The sequence below is a fragment of the Mobula birostris genome, chromosome 6 (assembly GCF_030028105.1).
Source record: "Mobula birostris isolate sMobBir1 chromosome 6, sMobBir1.hap1, whole genome shotgun sequence".
Classification (NCBI taxonomy): domain Eukaryota; kingdom Metazoa; phylum Chordata; class Chondrichthyes; order Myliobatiformes; family Myliobatidae; genus Mobula; species Mobula birostris.
In genome coordinates this window covers 155379845-155398642 of record NC_092375.1, presented here as the reverse complement: position 1 = coordinate 155398642, position 18798 = coordinate 155379845, and the positions used below count along the sequence as shown (strand labels likewise).

Below are 18798 nucleotides of genomic sequence, written 5' to 3'. Positions count from 1 at the left end.
CTCAACCTATATAAAGCCAAGTATTATAGTCTAAGTTTAAATATTGCATTGGTTTCTGGGCATTGTGGTTTCAAAAGGTGTCTTGCAGAGAAGTCAGATAAGATTTTACTAAACTGAGCAGCATCAGTCATGTGAGGGCAAACGAAGCTGGCATTCTCCATTCAAGCAAATGTAGCAAAGCAAAGGTTTAATGGAGGTGTTCACTTTAAAATAAAATGGCAGGTGAATAATTAACACAGATGTTTGTTTTAGCTTAAGCTTAGGGGAGGGGAGATGACTTATTTTTAGGTAGCCAACTGTAATGATCAGGAATGCATCACAAAAATTGGATATCATTGATAAAGGAGAGTAACAAGAGAAGAGCTGAGCTTGATGTTCAGTTGAAGATTTGACACAAAGATGGAAATGTGGCTGCTTTGTGTATTGTTTGATTTTATAATCTACATTCACTAGGCTGTTGTTATTTCCATTTATTGTCTATGTATGAATAGAAAAGGATAGGTATTGAAGTTGGAGATGAAAAACTAAAGGTAAAATTAATATTTGCTCTGAATTGGGTAACTCCATCAGTAAAATAATAGAAAGTTCTTTCATTCCTAGCAGTTAGACCTGCATTTCTGATATCCAAACTGATGTGCAGTTTTAATTTAATTTGCAGTACAATCTGTTACATATTTTTTAAAAATTCTAAGGGATTTTGACGCTTTACCCGGTTGCATCTCCTAGTCATAGTTTAAAGATGTACTTCTCTGCTTCTGTCCAGAAATGTTAACATGTTTATAACTGCTATATATTGTGGGATTCAAACCTCATTTGTAGCTTTAATTGATTTGCAGCTATAGGTCATTGATCTAAAGCCCAATTATGACTACTGTCAGATGTATGTCAGAGGAAGAGGAACACAATTTACAGATCTATGCATCTTAAATATCTGTTTTGTGTTTGCTGCTGAGAGTATTTTACGGTCTGTAACTTGTGTTGGAAATTAGTTTTATGTGTTTCTACGTGTCTTTTGGCTATTACTGTTTTCCATGGAGTCTTTCTTCCTATCGCTGCTAAGCTTCATTTGTACTTTGGTTTATTTCAAAATTGCCAAAATGCTAGATTCTAATGATGTGTGGACTAGCAAGAGGGCTTCCTAAATGGGTTCAGATAAGATTTATTTTAATCACATTTTAAGGGGCCTTGTTTAAAGGAAATTAAGGAAGCAGGAGTTCATAAAATAATGTCTGAGTGTTGTTTATGGTATTTAAACCAGACTCGATCTGCAGAAAATTCTAAATACTGTGATGAAAGAAGCTTCTGTCTCTTGGAATAAATTTAAAAGCAATAATTCAGAGGAGACAAAATGAGTAGCAATCTGGAGGATTCACAGTAATTGGAGCATTCTGTAGTGTGCCTATTTGAATATGGCACTGAACAAAAAAGGAAGGGAGCTATTGGGCCAGAGGGTGTTGGGTACTAGGCAGCAATTCCATAGTGAACCACTAAGTTAGTATAGTTTCGTGAGAGGCACAACATGTATGACAAATTTCTTTGAGTCTTTAAAGGATGTGGAAGGCAGAGGAGTCAGGGGAGCCAAAAAAAAAAAAATCAACTGCTATAGGAATTCAGCGGTCGAGGCATCTGTGGAGAGAAATGTATCGATGATATTTTGGGTTGAGATCGTTAATTTGGACTGGAAGACTGCCAGTATAAAGAGATGAATGGAGGGGGTGGAGCAGAAGCTGGCAAGCAGTGTGTGGATCCAGGTGAGAAGGAGTGGTAGGCTAATAGAGTAAGGAAGAGTAGAAATAACTGGAGACTGGGAGGTGATGAGTAGAGCAACAAAAGTCTGCAGATGAAAGCATCCTGTAGGAAAAGGTAAAGCATGAAACCAAATAAGAGAGATGGGCAGATAGGAACAGTGGGGTGACAGACAGATGGAGTATGCAAAGGGGAAAGAAGTGGGGATGATGGGGTGGATGGACTGGCTGTTGGAAGAACTGTAAATCAGGATGAGAACAGAAGGGACCGGGTGAACAAGGTACCTGAAATTGGAGAATTCCATGTTCAGGTCTTTGGGTTGTAGGCTATCCTGGTAGGATGTTTCTTTAGCTTACATTTAGCTTCATCCTGGTGAGGAGGAGGCAGAGGACACAGGCTGGTGTGGGAATCGGGAGGGGAATTAAAATGGCTAGCATCCGGGAGCTCCAGATTTAATGCTGGTGCTCAGCAAGGTAACAATAAAGGAGCCCTCATCGAGAGCACCAAATGTAATAAGCAACAAGTTGGAGGGGTGTATGTAAACCTCTGCCTCATCTGGAAAGACTGTTTGGGACCCTGGAAGGTGGTGAGGGAGGAGGTGTAAGGACATGTTACACCACCTCCTACTGTTGAAATGGAAAGTGCTTAGATGAGCGAACCAGAGAACCATTGAGAGAATGGTCTCTGTAGAAAACAGGGAGGGAAAGATGTGGCTGATAGTGGGATCATGTTGTATCTGATGAAAGTCCTAAAGGGTGATGTGCTGGATGTGGAGGCTGGTGGGGTGAAAGGTAAGAACCAAAAGATCTTTCTTCCTGTTTCATATGAGGGGAAGTGGGGAAGGAGTAGAAGTGTGGGGAAATTGATATAGGTGAGAGTTTGTTCAACCAGTTGTGGTAAAGTTGTTTTCTGGTGGGGCGGGGGGAGAGGACATCTCAGATGTCCTGGAGTAGAATACCTTATCTTAAGAACAGATAGAGGAGAGCTTATAGCTGTGTTGTATTTTGACATCACAGAAGGCATTTGAAGGATGCCTCATAGGAGGCTAGTGTACCTTAAGAGCTCTTGATATTATAAGAAGTATGTTGCCGTGGTTTTAAAAACTGGCTCTCACACAGAAAACAGAGTTAGGATCAATAGTCTATTTTCAGGTGGGAAGGATGTAACCCCAGAAAACAGTTGTTAGCCTTCATTTATATTAATAGAAAAGGGGGGCCAAAGGTAAAAGATGTCCAAATTTGCTGCTGACACTAATATATGGGAGAGCATGTTGTGATGAGGTTATGAGACTATGCCATCTATATCTGATTGAGTGGGTATAAGATTTCCAAATGGAGCTTAATGTGAGAGAGTGAGGTTGTACACTTTAATCAGAGGAATCAAAAGTTGGTTAAATTATCTAAATGGAAAGAGTGAAGTGCAGAAGAATCTAGGTGGTGTTGTGCATGAATCACAAAAGCACATACACAAATACAAGTAGTTAAGACAAATGGTACATTGGCCCTATTGTAAAAAGGTTGGAGTTTAGTAATGAGGAGGCTATGATACAATTGTGTCAAAGGCAGTTGGTGAAGCTGCACTTAGACCACTGAGCACTGATCACCTTACCTCAGAAAAAATGTGATATAAACCTACCTCCAACAGTTTGTGAAGCTTAGATCATTACAAGTATTCGAAGTGGAAAATGGTACATTTTTGAAAGATTGGGGGAAACAGAGAGCTGTGAAGATCTGGTGCAAAGAAGTTGAGGCTTGTAATAGAATTGAATAATGGGGCAATTTTGAAAGGCCAAATGGCTGCCTTCTACTCTTGCTCCTGTTATTCTTGTGTAGTTGTCAGTTGCTGGTCAGCTTGTCCCTCATTACATTGTCTGCACATTGCAATATAGAAGTCAGTAACAAAGTGGTGCTTGGATGCCAGTGCATCTGCTGCCACTAGACTTGGCACCATGCATGCCCTAAGCTGAGGTGCTAGATGGATTTTTGCAATTTAGCCCCCTGGTTTTGCCATGCTATGGTAGTATAATCACATTTATATGAATGAGCTTACTTACCTTAATTGAAAAGGTAAGTATAGGTAAGTTTTCTGAATTCTTATAACTTTAATTCCTGCCAGTTTAAGAATATTATTGATGAAACTTGTCTCTTAAAATATTTTAAAATAACTTGTCATAAACCTTAAGGTCTACTGCCTGAGGCAGTCATTGTACATGAAAAGCTCTGCTTTGTACAATCTCTTACAGTGAGATCTGAAGCTTGGGTAACTCACAGGGCAATTAAGTACAAGTGTGGCCAGGGGAACAATGCAGCTGATGGGTGGGATAGACAATAAGGCATTTAATGATTTCACTATAGAAAAGCAAACCCAACACCATTTTAGAGTTTAAAATTAGTTAAAACTGTATTATACAACCACTTGAGTTGCTGATATTATATTTTAATATGTTTAAAAGCTCAAAGAATCAGCATAAAATTGATCTTGGAAGAATTTCTTATTTCCTTATGTTGTGTATGTCATTTTATGCCATTCATATCTGCTTCTCCATGGTAATAGTGCTTGTATCAGATAAATGTGTACCCAAATTATCTTTTAAAATAGAAGATCACTTTTTTAAGAGGTTATTAAAAATGATTTAGCTAGTCTGTATCTTGCTTTTAACTGTTAGGATATTTCTACAATGATAAATGTTATATGAAATTTGCACATGTAGGACAATTGAGAAGATTTTTTTTGGCACTGAGTATATATTAACTGGTAGGTTATTAATTAAATGTTTTGATTTTTGGGAATAAGTAAATTATTGTAAAGCTTTACTTTATTTGGATCTTGTAATTATGAAAATGGTTGAAAAGATTTATCAAATATTAGTGGGTAATTGTTTTGACAGTTGTGCAATCCTTATGAAATTTAAGAATCTAATTCATGTTGCTTAAAATACCAGCAATCCCTCGGATCAATGGATTATGAAAGTCTCCAGAAAGAGCTTGCACTTAATGGGACTCTGTGGAAAAGTGTATCAACTGAACCAAATGAGGAAGATTCTTCCACTACCATTGTATATAGAATGCAAGGTCCTGCTTTAAGCTGAAGGAATTGGATGATATATGTTTTTGCTGCTCTTGAAGATTTATGGTTGTTTCTGAAGTGATTGTTTGTATGCACAAGTTTATCTTATTAGCACTTTGAGTGAGCTAATATGTATTTTGCTTCTGTTGTTTCTTGGAAAGAGGAATAAATTAGTTTGCTCTAATGTTATGAGCTCTCAAGGCATCACTCCCAAACATTTCGTTTGCAAATCCTTTATTAAATGTTACCATGTACCACCCTCTGCATTGTCCAGCTTGGGATTGCCTTACGCATCATAGACATTTGATGATCTAGTCATAATCAGAAGCTCATGGACTTGCGTGGGGTGGGGGAGGTTGGATTCTGCTTGCTGTGCTTGTGTTGGCAATGAAGTACCTGTCTGTTCTAATCCTATCTTCTATCACTGAGCCCATACACATCTATGGCGTGATGTGTCAAGTGCTCAACTAATACTCAAATGTGAGAGTATCTGCCATCCTCTTGATGGTCTCCTTTACAGCCCTACACAGTTACCTTGAAGTTCTCTTAGGGTGATCACTTGATTCTCGTTTTGCATGCAGTCCTGTAGCTAAATCTTCCAAATGCAAAATGCTTTTGAAAATCCTGTTCCATCACACCACCACTACCTTTCAATTCCTCTGCTACGTTTAAATATATATTCCCAGAGAAGCCAAAGTTTTCTCTAATTAGATAGTTGGAGCAGAGTCATTGCTATCACCTCAGAACTTGTTTCCTGATCACTGATTGCATCCTTCTTACTGTCACCTTGTGCTGAAACATTACTTAGATCTTGCTGTCTAATTTTGACTCTGTGCCAATGTTACAATTGATATCAACCACTTCAATAACATCATGCCAATCTATCCCAGCCTTAGTTTTGTTGCTGTAGCTTCACCCTTGGCTTTGCTGTTGAAGACTTTTAGTTCCAGGTCTGACGATGTCAAATCAGTTCTTCCCTGGAATCCCAAATTAAATCCATTATAAACAGGATCTCACGAGAATTTTACTGCCCATGTTGTAACAGCAAGACTTGCTTGTCTTTCGCTTCTATAATGGGTAACTACATTGGTTCTGAGTTCTCTAACACTTCATCATGGCTTTATCTCCTTGTTCTGTAATTACTTTCAATGCTGAATTTGCTGCACTGAATCCTTAAGTGTCTACCACCTTCTTGTGCATTGTTTGCACCTGATTGGATTGGGCTTTGAACAGAACAGTTTTTCCTCCAAACTCTGCCTTTCTATTCATTCCTTTTCAGATCCTCAAATTTTACTTCTGGACTTCAGATGCCCATTTTTAAAATCTTGTTCCTTTGTTTAGTGTTCTCGTCTGGTTATGCTTTTGCAATTTGCCTTGGGATATATCCCTACAGTATGAGGGGAGCATTCATAATTGATCTTTCCTTTAGGAACTTCAGGTAGATATTATATTTTTCCTCCATTCAGTCTTCCTTTCCAAACCCATTTAGAATGTTACTTCTGTCTAGTATCTCTAGTAATTAGAAAAATGAAGACATGTGGCTACTTTTGTCTCAATTGTATAAGGGAAAGACCCAAATGAGACTGGATTCTGCCAAGAGCAACATTCCATGAGAGTGCAAACAGGAGTTTTTGACGGTAGTCTTGGTGGGCATTGTTGCATTTGTACCTCATTTATCCTTGCCTGTAAAGATGAATGAATTGTAGTAAGTTGCAAGGGAAAAGCTGGCTTGTTGTATCTAATGTTTGCAGGCTGGAAACAATTTTGTTGGAGCTATATTTTATGTGAGGCTGTTGAGATATTGGAAACTGGCATAGGTGAATATTGAACTTGAGAGTTCAATGTTCACTTTAATCAACAAATGGCACAAATTGCTAAAATTTAAGACTTGGGTACAGTAGATAGCGTTACATTTAAGTATTTTTAAGATGGTGTTCCTCAGTTAAGCTACAGAATTCAAATTGTCAAGATGTACTTATAATGAGAAGATTTGATATTAATAGTAATGAGGCTGTCATCACTGCAGCTTATCTTCTGGATTTTTACGTCTGTGGCTGGCAGCTAGTCTGAATTTAATCAGTGGTATTATGCTATGATATTGTCTATACTTTTTACTAGATGTTGTCATATTACTAGGTGAGTTTGGCTGTGCATGAACAAAAAATAAAGGAAATCAGCAAATAACATTTCATGACTTAAGATTTTATGAAAAGTGTTAACATTATAGAGGCAGTATTTGCAAATTGGCATCTGATTGCAGCTCTGATTTTAGAATTCACTGAATTAGTAAATCTTGTGTTTCTTGGAGCTGCCCCTTTATTGATAGGCTTTTCTCAGTGGAAGGTTAGCAGTGGACTGATACAGATTTTATACCTTCAGAGATCTGCGATTTAAAATGAAGTAGAATTTCCAAGCAGCCATACTGTGAATTGTGGAACAAGCTTATCAGGGGTGGTGGGGGGGGTGGGGGGGAGAGAGGGAGAGAATAACACAATCCCAATCCTGGGATTTTGTTTATCTTTTGCTCCTTAGATCAAGGTTGATTTTCACTTTGATTTACTAGTGTTGTGCACAATATTGAGACCTTAAGGATTATACCTAAAGTAGTATTATTGATGCCTTTTTAATTTTCAAGTTGAAAAATGTGTGCTTTCCTAGTTTTTATTGTGAAGAATCTGATATCAAGTATAAATGTAATAAAACATTACTCTTTGGGTGAGGATAGAAGTTTAATAGAATTTCTGCTTTCTTGACATTTTCATAAATTTGCTGTTGAATTTGCTAGTACATAAATGTCACTATTCTCTTCCTGAAGTTGATAGAAATGGTGTATATAAAGCAACATCTTTAGATTTGCAATATATTATCTAGTATACCAAAGACTACAAATTCCACGTATTTTGAAAATAAGTTGACCATATTGTGTGAAAACAAGTTGACCATATTGTGTGAAAACATTCCAGGACAGATTTAGGGTTTCAGGCTCCTGGTCTAGGAAATTAGTACTTGGATTCTTTGGCAGAAGGGAAGAAATTGGAATAAAAATAGCACATGAATTGTTAGACTTTTTTTTATCACACAGGACAACATTGTGTTACTAGGTGTTAAATTGGAGCTTGATTGGCTTAAGTAGGCAATGCATCAGATTTATTTACAACAGGAATTGTGTGCAATTGATTTTATTCCATTATTACAGAAATAGTTTATTGGGGTTAAATTCCAACTATGGTGTAGTTCATTACATTTACTTTTTTCTGTTCCAGTTTAAACCAAGTTGCTTGCAAATTTTGATTTTGTTATTTATTTTTACATTGGCATTGTGATTATTTAGCAATGGATATTTATCAATCAGTTTTTGATGTTATCTGCATGGTTACACTCTCAGCACAAATATGTTCTAATATTCTTAAACAATGGATTCAGGTTAATTGGGACTCATTGTGATCAGTACATTTTGGCCCAATTAAGTGGCTGCCCCAATTAGCAGAAGTTTCATGGAATTAGTTAAAAAGACATATTTTTTAAAAAAAGACAAGGTACCATTTAACGGAGTCTCAAATTATGTACTTAAATGAAATACAGAACAAATTAGAACTAATTTTACTACAGTATTATAAAACTGCATTGGTTCCTAATAGTTATTGGTGGAAAAATTCATCCAAGGTATGCTGCCGTGTTATTTGATTGACTGGAAATGAACAATATCAGTACAGGCACATAATACAGATAATAGACTACCATCATACAATAGCTTTGACAACTGAAATCTCCAAATCTTTTTCATTGTAACATTCATGATGATTGTCAATGCCTTCAAGTACTTTGCAGTTCCTAACCTGAAGTAGTGAAATTGTTTCTTTGACATTCACGGCCATTTCAGGCATCTCCAAGCTGAATGCTTGAAACTGCAGAGAGCAAAACGGTTGGGAATTGTCTTACTGATGATTTCTTGCTAACTATCAGTAACAAAAATCACTGCTTTTTGAACACAAACACACGCAACTGATGCATTTTTAAAAACTGTTCCCTCTGAGCAGGGAGTGGTATCTTTACAGTCACACGACTGATGCTAGTTAGAAACTGTTCAGCCAACAATCTCCTGTCCTGATTAAGTGGCATAGTGTTTCAAATAAAAGAGGGGAATCCCAGCTATTTTCTTGATTAGTTTTTTTAATGAGTTATCCGCAATGAGCAGCTGCCCTGATTAACCGATGGCCCAATTAACCGATATCCACTGCATTTGTAATATCAAAAGTGTACTGCTACTATTGTGCTGCAAAGCAGTGGCAGTTATTATGTTGCTAATATCTTGATAGTCAATTTAAATGGCTATATAAAATTTGCATTTGCAGATTGAAGTTTTCTGTTCAATGAAGATAAAAATAGATAAGTTACAGTGTTAAAACAATTGAAAATGTGAAAATGCTAAAAATGTATCATATTAGGCTTTTAATGTTTTATACTCGTTGCATTTCTAGTATCTTTGCCTTTTATGTATTTTACTTTGCAACAGTAATCAGCTTTTGTTTTGCATTTTGCTTCATAGTACTTTGTATCTAATAAAACTGTTTTATATCACACACTTGTTGCTGTGTATATATTTGCTAACATTGAAATAGTTATTTCTGGCCTGATTCTAAGTAGCTTGCATTTAACATTTTTAACATGGCTAAACATACCACATCAGAGGAAAAACTGTCACCCTGCATTAATCGAGTTACAAAAATAACGAGTGGGATTTCTTTGGGGATTGGGTAGGAGACATGGGAAGTCAGACTTTCTTTGGGGATTGGGTAGGAGACATGGGAAGTCAGACTTTCTTTGGGGATTGGGTAGGAGACATGGGAAGTCAGACTTTGGCTATCTTGGCAGCACAAAATTTCACTTGCAAAGGCTTTGCCATAACAGATAAAATTCTTCGAAGGCTTAAGATGATATTGTGAAAGGAAGAGATGTCTCCCACGAAATACTTAACCTGTAAATTGTTCAATACAAAATTATAATTAACAAGATTTCAAAACCCTTATTTTAAGTGCTTGTGCAGCTAGATGATTAAAATTGATGATAGAGCTAGCCTTGCCATTGTCTGAGAAACTATGGACACAGAAGAACTGGTGTTGAATGTTGACGATGAGGTATATTATGGTCTCTTTCACACTAGACCTGCATACACAATTAAATTACTGCATGTCACTCTGTATGCTCACATTACGTACAGTTTCCACGAAGATTTTACCCTTCCTTGCACCTTCAAACTCTGCTGTAACCATAGCTGATTTACAATATCCTTTTACGTAGACATACACTTGGATTTGTAAGCAATGTTTCCCAGTCTCTCACAATGACCTTGAATACAGACTCACTATCCACACCTTTTTTGCTACACTTGGAGCATTAGCTTCAAAGGCTTTACTTCTACAAGTCTGAGACATTGCAAAGCCTTATTGACCTTGAGTAACTGCATTGCTCTCAGCCACAGCTGCTCTTAACTTTCTAGCCTTTGGATCATGGCAAGGCATAGCTCCTGATAAGTGCTACATATCATAGTTGGCTGCTCACTGCCGTATTAAGGAGGGCATTGAATGCTCTCTCCTCCACAAACCCAGACTACTTCCTATCCAGGGGTTGCCAACTTGGGGTCCACAGACCTCTTGCTTAACGTTACTGGTCCATGGCTCTAGTCCGTCAGTGTGCATAGACAGCATTTGCTGTCATTGTAGATGTTCCTCTAAATCAGGGGTTCCCAACTTCTTTATGCCCTGGAGCCTTGCCATTAACCGTGGGGTCCGTAGACTTGGGAACTCCTCTAAATGTAGATACTTGCATGCTATATTTTGTCCATTACTCTTCCTATTCAGGAAGTGTATTCTCTCAAAGTGAACTTAACTAATGGTTGACCATTCTAACTAATTTTGGGTTTTCTGACAGCTTGCTTGACTCATTAAATACTCAAGACTGAATATCATCTACAGTGAGCTACATTGAGCTATTGGATGGATTTTTTGGAGGATAGGCATGAGACTCTTAGTCGATGATCACTCGTAGTTGAAAACAAACATGAGAAAGGCTGTAACTAGGAGTATGTAAATGTGATTTTGTTGTCTGCGCCACTTTGATGTTCGGCATTTTTAAGCAACCACCGTGCTAGTTCTGTAGTGGTCCACTGCGATGAATAATTTGGCCAGCAGCAGTTCCTTGATAAGATGAGGACTAAGAGAGAGTACCAAGGAAGGAAAGATGGATTTCAACTGCATGGCTAGACCTGCTAGGTGTGAGAGAATGAACTAGAGCTCTGGAATTACATTTGAGAGGTATGAGAGCCTTTTGTTTTTAAGCTGCAGTATACCAAGATCTCGAAGCCCATATTAAGGGGACATAGTTAAGTGCTTTAAAACAGTGGGGTGCTCCCAGCCATTGTTGACTTGACCATGGAACAGTCTTTTCGGTGCTTGTTCATGGTACTCAGCCTAATTCAATGAGCTACAAAGGAAACTCTGCTGCATTGTTTTAGTACAGTGTATTACAGAGAAAAGATCATTAGGTCATTTAAGATGATAGGCAGTTTCTACGTTGGTTATCGGAGCTCGTGGTTCTGCCTAAAATCACAGTGCAAAATTACTTTATTTCAGTGAAATTTATTTTTATGGTTTTTGTTCTCAAATGGCATTTGAAAACTGATTGGAACTGAAATTGGGATGAACTTCTTGGAAATCATTTTAACCTGTTCAGAGAAATTATTTCTTGATTATTTTATTTGGGGAAGGATGAAACTGGCCAATGGACATGTGGAAGTTAAAGAATCAATATTTCAGTTCAGAGGGGAGTAAAATTATTCTAAACCTGAGCACAATTGCTTGCATTGTGAGGTGCTAGTTTCAGTTGTCTCAATCACACTTTATCCTAGAGCATTCATCCAAAGAATTGTTGAGAACTTTTACACATGGACATGAATATACACAAACTTGCATGTTTCTAATTGTATGCCTTTAGAGCTTTACAGATTGTTCCTGTGTGTTCTGGGATCTGATTTGCCAATTAGAGGTGGCAGTTTCCTGGCTTTGTTTTCTGAACATACAGTAAACTTTCAAATGCAGTGAAACAGCTATGACAGATGCGGGGTAATTTTGTGGTTTTAAAATTATGCTGTTGATCGGAATTATGCTGTTGATCGGAATATTAATGGGAAATAACAGAATCTTTGCCAACAGGTTCTGTCCTGAGGCTATTAACTATTTTTGCCAGAAAGCTGTGCAATGATAAATTGAAGAGAGGTGGTATTCCTCAAATCAGAGTTTCATTTAAAGAGCTCGGAAGATGAGGTCAGAGGAGGGCTGGGGAATGATTCGTTATAATTTTGGGTAATATTTCCACAATTGTAATTAAGGAAAATTTTTATCTTGTTTTGGAATTGAAAGCAAGTTCTTTTGCTTCCAGGCATTTTTGTTAAGCAAATAGAACCGTTAATGCAAGCCAAGTCAATAGAATTTAATTAATTAGCCCAGTGACATTTCTGCATTTGCTGAATATAAAACTAGTCTATCAAGCTGCTTATGATGAGATTGTGTGCACAGCAATAGCAGGGAGTTTGATAACTGCTATGTAAATGTCCTACAACATGAGTTCACTTATGTAAAGTACTTAAAATCCCCATCTGTTTTATTGCCCATTTTCAGAAATTCTATAAAGTAGCAGCCCAAGTTTGTGATGAACAATTATTTTTTCCATTTGAATAAAAGTACAGAATCAGTTTTTTTTTTCAAGATTCTCATCAGCTAAATGTCCATTAATTAGTTTTGCATAGGGCTCCCATCTCTACACCAAAAACAGCCACATAAATCAAGTAAGTAAAATGCAAATCATTGCAGTAGTCTAGTCTCTAGATAATTTTGATCATGTAAATTGAGACAGTTTAAAAATGAGAGCCTTGGGGAAAGCAGGTGAATAGATGTTGTAAAATTCAGATATTGATCCATGATCTTAATTCTCTCTCTAGATTAACAAGGGAGAGATTATTGACCGGTATTGGAAAGTAGTTGTTGTTTCGTACGGCAGAGCCGGGGTTGGATCAATCTTCGTCTGGCATCTGTTCCAACATGTGTGGCCCTGAGTTAGCATTGCTTGATGGAATCCTTGAAGCACACAGGCCTCTGCATGATGTCAACGTGTTGATCCAGGTTGTGGAGGATTTGAAAGTGGTGATTGAGACCAGTAGTGCAAAAAAAATTAATGTACCAGTTTTAGTTGGGGTGATAGGTCTTGTGATAGTGGAGTGTTGTGGAAAGTAAACAAGGAAATATTTATGGTCACAAAGATGGAATGAAAAAGAGCACTATATTAGAAATTAATATTAAAATTTGAGTAAAATATCATCCATACACTGAATTTAGTGGGATTGGTAAATGGTGATGAGGATGAAGTAGAATCTATAGGATCAAAGCTATACAAGATATTTAGTGACATAATTTAGAGGAATGCAATTTAAGAAAACTATGCAAAATGTTTTAAGTCTTAAAATGCCCCATGGGCCCTAAAACTTATTCCAAAGAGAACTAAAGATGTGCATTGTTATTGTGAGATGAGCAGGGACTATAACAGAAGGGATTCTGAATAGGATCACCTCCATTTTCACTGAAGAGGTTGAAAGAGAATGTGCAGTAATGGGAACCTACATTATATAGCAGGTAGAAAGAAATGTGTTGCTACCTAGGCATTCTGATTAAATCCAGTCTTCCAAATAGTGATGGAACAAATACTGTAGAGTTGGATATCAGGTTATGCTAACATTGGAAGGAAATATTTGAGCATCTTTATATATAAGATACTAAAACTACATCCTATAGAAAAGAATATAGAAATGGAAATGCATAAGCTATCAGGTGTTTTGCAATGATCATAAAACTGCTAAGAAAAGACAAGCCAAATGGCGCATAGAAAAAATAATAACGTATCAAAAATAGTCAAAGGAATTCCCAAGTTTAGCGAGGAGTTTAATATTCTTGCACTTTACCAAATATGTAAATAGTTTTGTTTCAGAAATTTGAAGTATAATATTTTATGCTAAACTTTGGGGATGGGGAAGAAGAATGATAATGTGTGGAAAGGATTTTTGAATGGGGACAATGCTGTCACCAGGAAAAAAAATGGAAACTTCCACTTTAGAATGAACAGATGATGTGATGAATAATGTGATTGGGTGGATGTGGATCCATTGAAGAATATAAAATACCTACCAACACATCAAAGAAAATTTTGGAGAAATCTGGGGAAGAATGAGTACATAAAAGATTTAACATAGAATGAATAGATGTTCAGCTTGTAAAGGTCTTTCTAGTGAGAGGCTTGTGAATCAGATGAGCATCAGCGTGTTGAACCTTATTGTGAACCAATTAGTGCAAGTGTATGCTTGTAGCTCTGTGGATGTGCTGTGAAAGTCAGAATTCTGGGAGTTGCTTGCAGATCTTGCCCTTTGAAGAGCCACTTTGATCTAACTGGACATTGATTTCCAGTGCAAAATAATTTAGTAAGCAAAAGTGAAGGTAAACTGCTTTCTAATTAATTGTGCTTTGGTTTAATTCTTTCTCAGTACTTGCATTTTTGGCAAAACCTTAAAACTTTAATCCCTTTTACATCAATTCTTTTACATGTTTCAATGTTAAACATATATGAAGATATATTAAACTAAAATGATCAATGTCAACTTTCACAGCTGACAAAAATCCAGTTCTTGACTATCACGTTGCATTCCACGCCAGGGCCTTCCTATTTTGGAAAATTAGCTGCTGGAACTGAAAAAACAAAGAAATGGAAACACATCACAACTGAGGCAGGAGCTCTGGAAGGACAAACATTCTAAAATTACTGACTTGAAATGCTAGTTCTGTTTCTTTCCACAGATACCAAGTCACCTGCGAGTGCTGTCAGAATCCTGTTTTCAATTTCAGCCTTTGTTCTTCTATTTTGGAAGGGAGGGACAGGAAGTGGAACCGGCCAATACAATAGGCCCTTATTTATGCTGTGGTAATTGTATGTTTGAGCTATTTGAATTACTTCCTTTTGGTAGGAAAGTCATGCTGAATATTAATAGTTATTGTATAATTCCTACTTTTCTTATTTACACGAAATTGTCCATCCATTAAAGCATAAAGCAAGCTTCCAGCCCACTTTGTCTGCAGTAGTCCTTTGAAAGATCTATCCAAATAATACCCTTCTCTTGATCTTTTAAAAGTCTCGCTGTTGTTCAGTATTGTCCTTCAGACGATATAACAATTAAAATTAACAAAGGAATTCTGTTCCATTTTATAAAGGAAGCTGCATTTGAAATGATGCCTCTGTATTTGTGTCTGCTTTATCATTCATGAAAGTTGTCTCTATTAAATTAGATTAGATTAGATTAAGAGGACACTCAGTCCTCGTTTATTGTCATTTAGATATGCATGCATTAAGAAATGATACAATGTTCCTCCAGTATGATATCACAGAAACAGGACACACCAAGACTAAAACTGACAAAAACCACATAATTATAACATATAGTTACAACAGTGCAAAACAGTACCGTAATTTGATAAAGAGCAGACCATGGGCACGGTTAAAAAAAAAAGTCTCAAAGTCCCGATAGCCTCATCATCTCACACAGACAGTAGAAGGGAGAAACTCTTCCTGCCATGAACCTCCAGCGCCGTAAACTTGCCGATGCAGCACCCTGGAAGCAGCCGACTGAGTCCGTCCGAAAACTTCGAGCCTCCGACCAGCCCTCCGACACCGAGCACCATCTCTACCAAGTGCTTTGACCCTGCCCTGGCTGCCAAGCAACAAGCAAAGCCAAGGACTCAGGGCCTTCCCCTCCGGAGATTCTAGATCACACAGTAGCAGTGGCAGCAAAGCAGGCATTTCAGAAGTTTCACCAGATGTTCCTCCGTGCTCTCACGTCTGCCTCTATCAAATCAGGATTGTGCATGGCACCCTACTTGACAGATAACAGATATTCATCGCCGGAGTGGCCGCTGCGCGCTGTGTCATACCGCCATCTTCTCCTCTCCAACTTAGTGGTGCTAGAAAGTTTATGAACTCCGTAGAATTTTCTCTATTTATTTCTGCATAAGTATGACCTAAAATGTGATCAGATCTTCATGCAAGTCCTTAAAGTAGATAAAGAGAACCCAAATAAATAACGCACAACATTATACTTCATTTATTGAGAAAAATAATCCAATATTTTATGTAATATAAAAAGTATGTGAACCACTGGGGTAATGCCTTCTACAAAAGCTATTTGGAGTCAGGCGTTGGAGGTGTGGGTTGTAGAGGTCCCTGCCCTATAGAAAAAAAAGACGCACACAGGTTACTGACAGAGCCTGCTCTTCTCAAGAAAGGTATGTTTATGTGCACCATGCCTCAACCAAAACAACTTACAGAGGACCTTAGAAGGAGAACTGTAGAGACACATGAAGCCGGAAAAGACTACAAAAGCATTTCGAAAGACCTGAGTGTTCGTCAGTCCACAGTAAGAGAAATTGTCTACAAATGCAGGAAACTCAGTATTATCGCTACTCTTCCTAGGGGTGGGCATCCTGCAAAGATCACACCATGAGCACAACGTGCAATGCTGAAAGAGGTGAAAAAGAACCCAAGGGTAACACCAAAAGTTTGCAAAAGACCAACGGGATAGTCCACAATGCATCAGGGGCAACGTCTGTGGACAGATGAGACAAAAGTTGAACTTTTTGACAGAAATGCACATTGCTGTGTTTGGAGGAAAGAAGGCACTGCAAACCAACACCAAAACCTCACTCCCAACTGTAAAGCATAGTGGAAAGAGCGTCATGGTTTGAGGCTGCTTTGCTGCCTCAGAGCCTAGGCAGCTTGCAATTTTTGAGGGTACAATGAATTTAAAATTGTATGAGTCATTTTACAGGAGAATGTCAGGGTAGCAGTCCATCATCTGAAGCTTAATAGAAGTTGGATAATGCAACAAGACAATGACCTGAAAAACAAGAATAATTCAACATCAGAGCGAATCCTATAGAAAAGTTGTAGAAAGACCTGAAGCAAGTAGTTCATGCAAGGAAGCCCACCAACATTCAGAGTTGAAGCAGTTCTGTAAGGAGGAATGCTCTAAAATTCCTCCAAGCCAACATGCCAGACTGATCAACTGTTGCCGGATATGTCTGGTTGAAGTTATTGCTGTACGAAGGGCTCACACCAATTACTGAAAGCAAAGGTTTACATACTTTTTCCAATAAATACCTGTTTATTTTTCTCAATAAATAAATGAACAATTATAATGTTTTTTTGTGTTTACTTAATTGGGTTCTTTATCTAGTTTTAGGGCGCATGAAGATCTGGTCATATTTATGCAGAAATAGAGAAAATTTTGCAGGGTTCACAGACTTTCTAGCACCACTATTAAATGTAAAGCTCTTTGTGCTATTTGTGACTGCCTGGTTAAAGTAGGTGCCATTCTTTTGACAAAACTATCATAATGAACTGATTTATGTTATTGATGCCTTCCCCACAGATTGGTGCTTTTTACTGTTTGAAACAGGTCTGAATAATACTAATTTCATAACTAAAGTAGCTGCTTTAGTTGGACCAGGAGGATTTGATTTTGTGCTGTGATTCTTTTCAGAAGCTCAGAAAAGCACAAATATTTACATTGATAAGAGAAAATTACGATGTATTCAAAAATAAAGGTCATAATAAGAGCATTGGATAGATAGACTTTGCAAATTTTTGAGTGGGTATAATTAAATTGAATCAGTTTTGTCTGCCTACATATAGGCAATTACTACATTTACTTATTTTGCTTACACAACTTCCACATCTTTCTTTGACTTTCCAGGTCAGATGAGCTGAAGTATCAGTGAAAATACTTAGCAAAGGAAAACAAAAGCTTTTTTCTTCTGCTGAATAATCTGACAGTCAAACTGATTCTTATTGAATGGCTTGTTTCCACCACTGTTTATTGCACTTGACGTGCTGGTGAAACAGATGGCTGAGGAACCTTTGTAGCACTTAGGGAAAAGACACTTTGAAAGTTTTCTGCTTGTAAATGTCCCTGAGTGATGAATTGGAAATAGTTCTTTTTAAACTGTGGCTTTGGCATTATTTTTGGCATGTAATTTGGAATTAATAGTTATTAAATTAAATATCACAACCTTCATTCATTTTAAAAACTGCATCTGTTATTCAGGTCTTGGAAATTAAATATAAGAGGACATTTACTTTTACAAATTAATTGCAAATGATTTAAATAAAATGGATTTAAATCTTAGGCAATATTGAACTATTATTCACATAAAATTTGAATTTGAATTAACATAACATTACAAATACCTTAATTTTTTTTATCTATCTTGCCCTGCCCACTTTCAGTCCATTCACATTTAGAGCTTTATTGTCATTGCTGAGGTCAACAAGATCGCAGTGCTCCTACATTGACTGCAAAACAGCCTACTGACAATTCGGTTACTAAAAACACAATGACTAAATTTAAAATAAAGTCGGAGTTAGAATGACATCTGCTGAATTAAAAACAAACAAATCTAATTTTAAAAGAAACAGTGACTGTGCCATTCAAGTGTTGCATGTGTCCATGTCATAAAATAAAATGATTAAATTTCAAATAGTTTCAAGAATTACACCCATGTATTACACTTAAGAGTTTGTCCATAGTGCCTATGGACTATGGGTGGATGGGGAGGGGCATTGTTCAGTTGTATGACAGCACTGGGAATAAAGCTGTTTTTCATTCTGGATGTCTCTGTCCTCCTGCTGGATGGTAGGAGATTGAACAGGTGATTACTGGGGTGGGATGAGTCCATCACAATTTTGTGAACCTGCCGTAGACATCATGAGTTGTAGTTATGTTCTAATGATGTTCTGTGCGGTCCTGATGACTCGTTGAAGTGCCTTTTCTTTGATCTTTTTGCAGCTGGTGTACTATACCGTCATGTAGTGGGTCAGTATGCTCTCAATTACTTATTG

General features: G+C 37.3%; 1 protein-coding gene across 13 annotated transcripts in view; it reads left to right on the top strand.

Moving 5' to 3' along the window:
• The window catches only part of LOC140199488 (glutaminase kidney isoform, mitochondrial-like), a 90276-nt gene that overhangs the window by 57381 nt on the left and 14097 nt on the right, over window positions 1–18798 (top strand). The window contains exon 15 of one of the 13 annotated variants that reach the window (XM_072261669.1): window positions 4688–9365. The exons of 11 other annotated variants lie outside the window; for them this stretch is intronic. In XM_072261669.1, the coding sequence (XP_072117770.1) occupies window positions 4688–4834 (147 nt within the window). In that variant the 3' untranslated portion in view covers window positions 4835–9365. Of the gene's footprint in view, window positions 1–4687; window positions 9366–18798 lie in introns of those variants that run through there. One more of the 13 variants, XM_072261670.1, reaches the window with a different exon arrangement.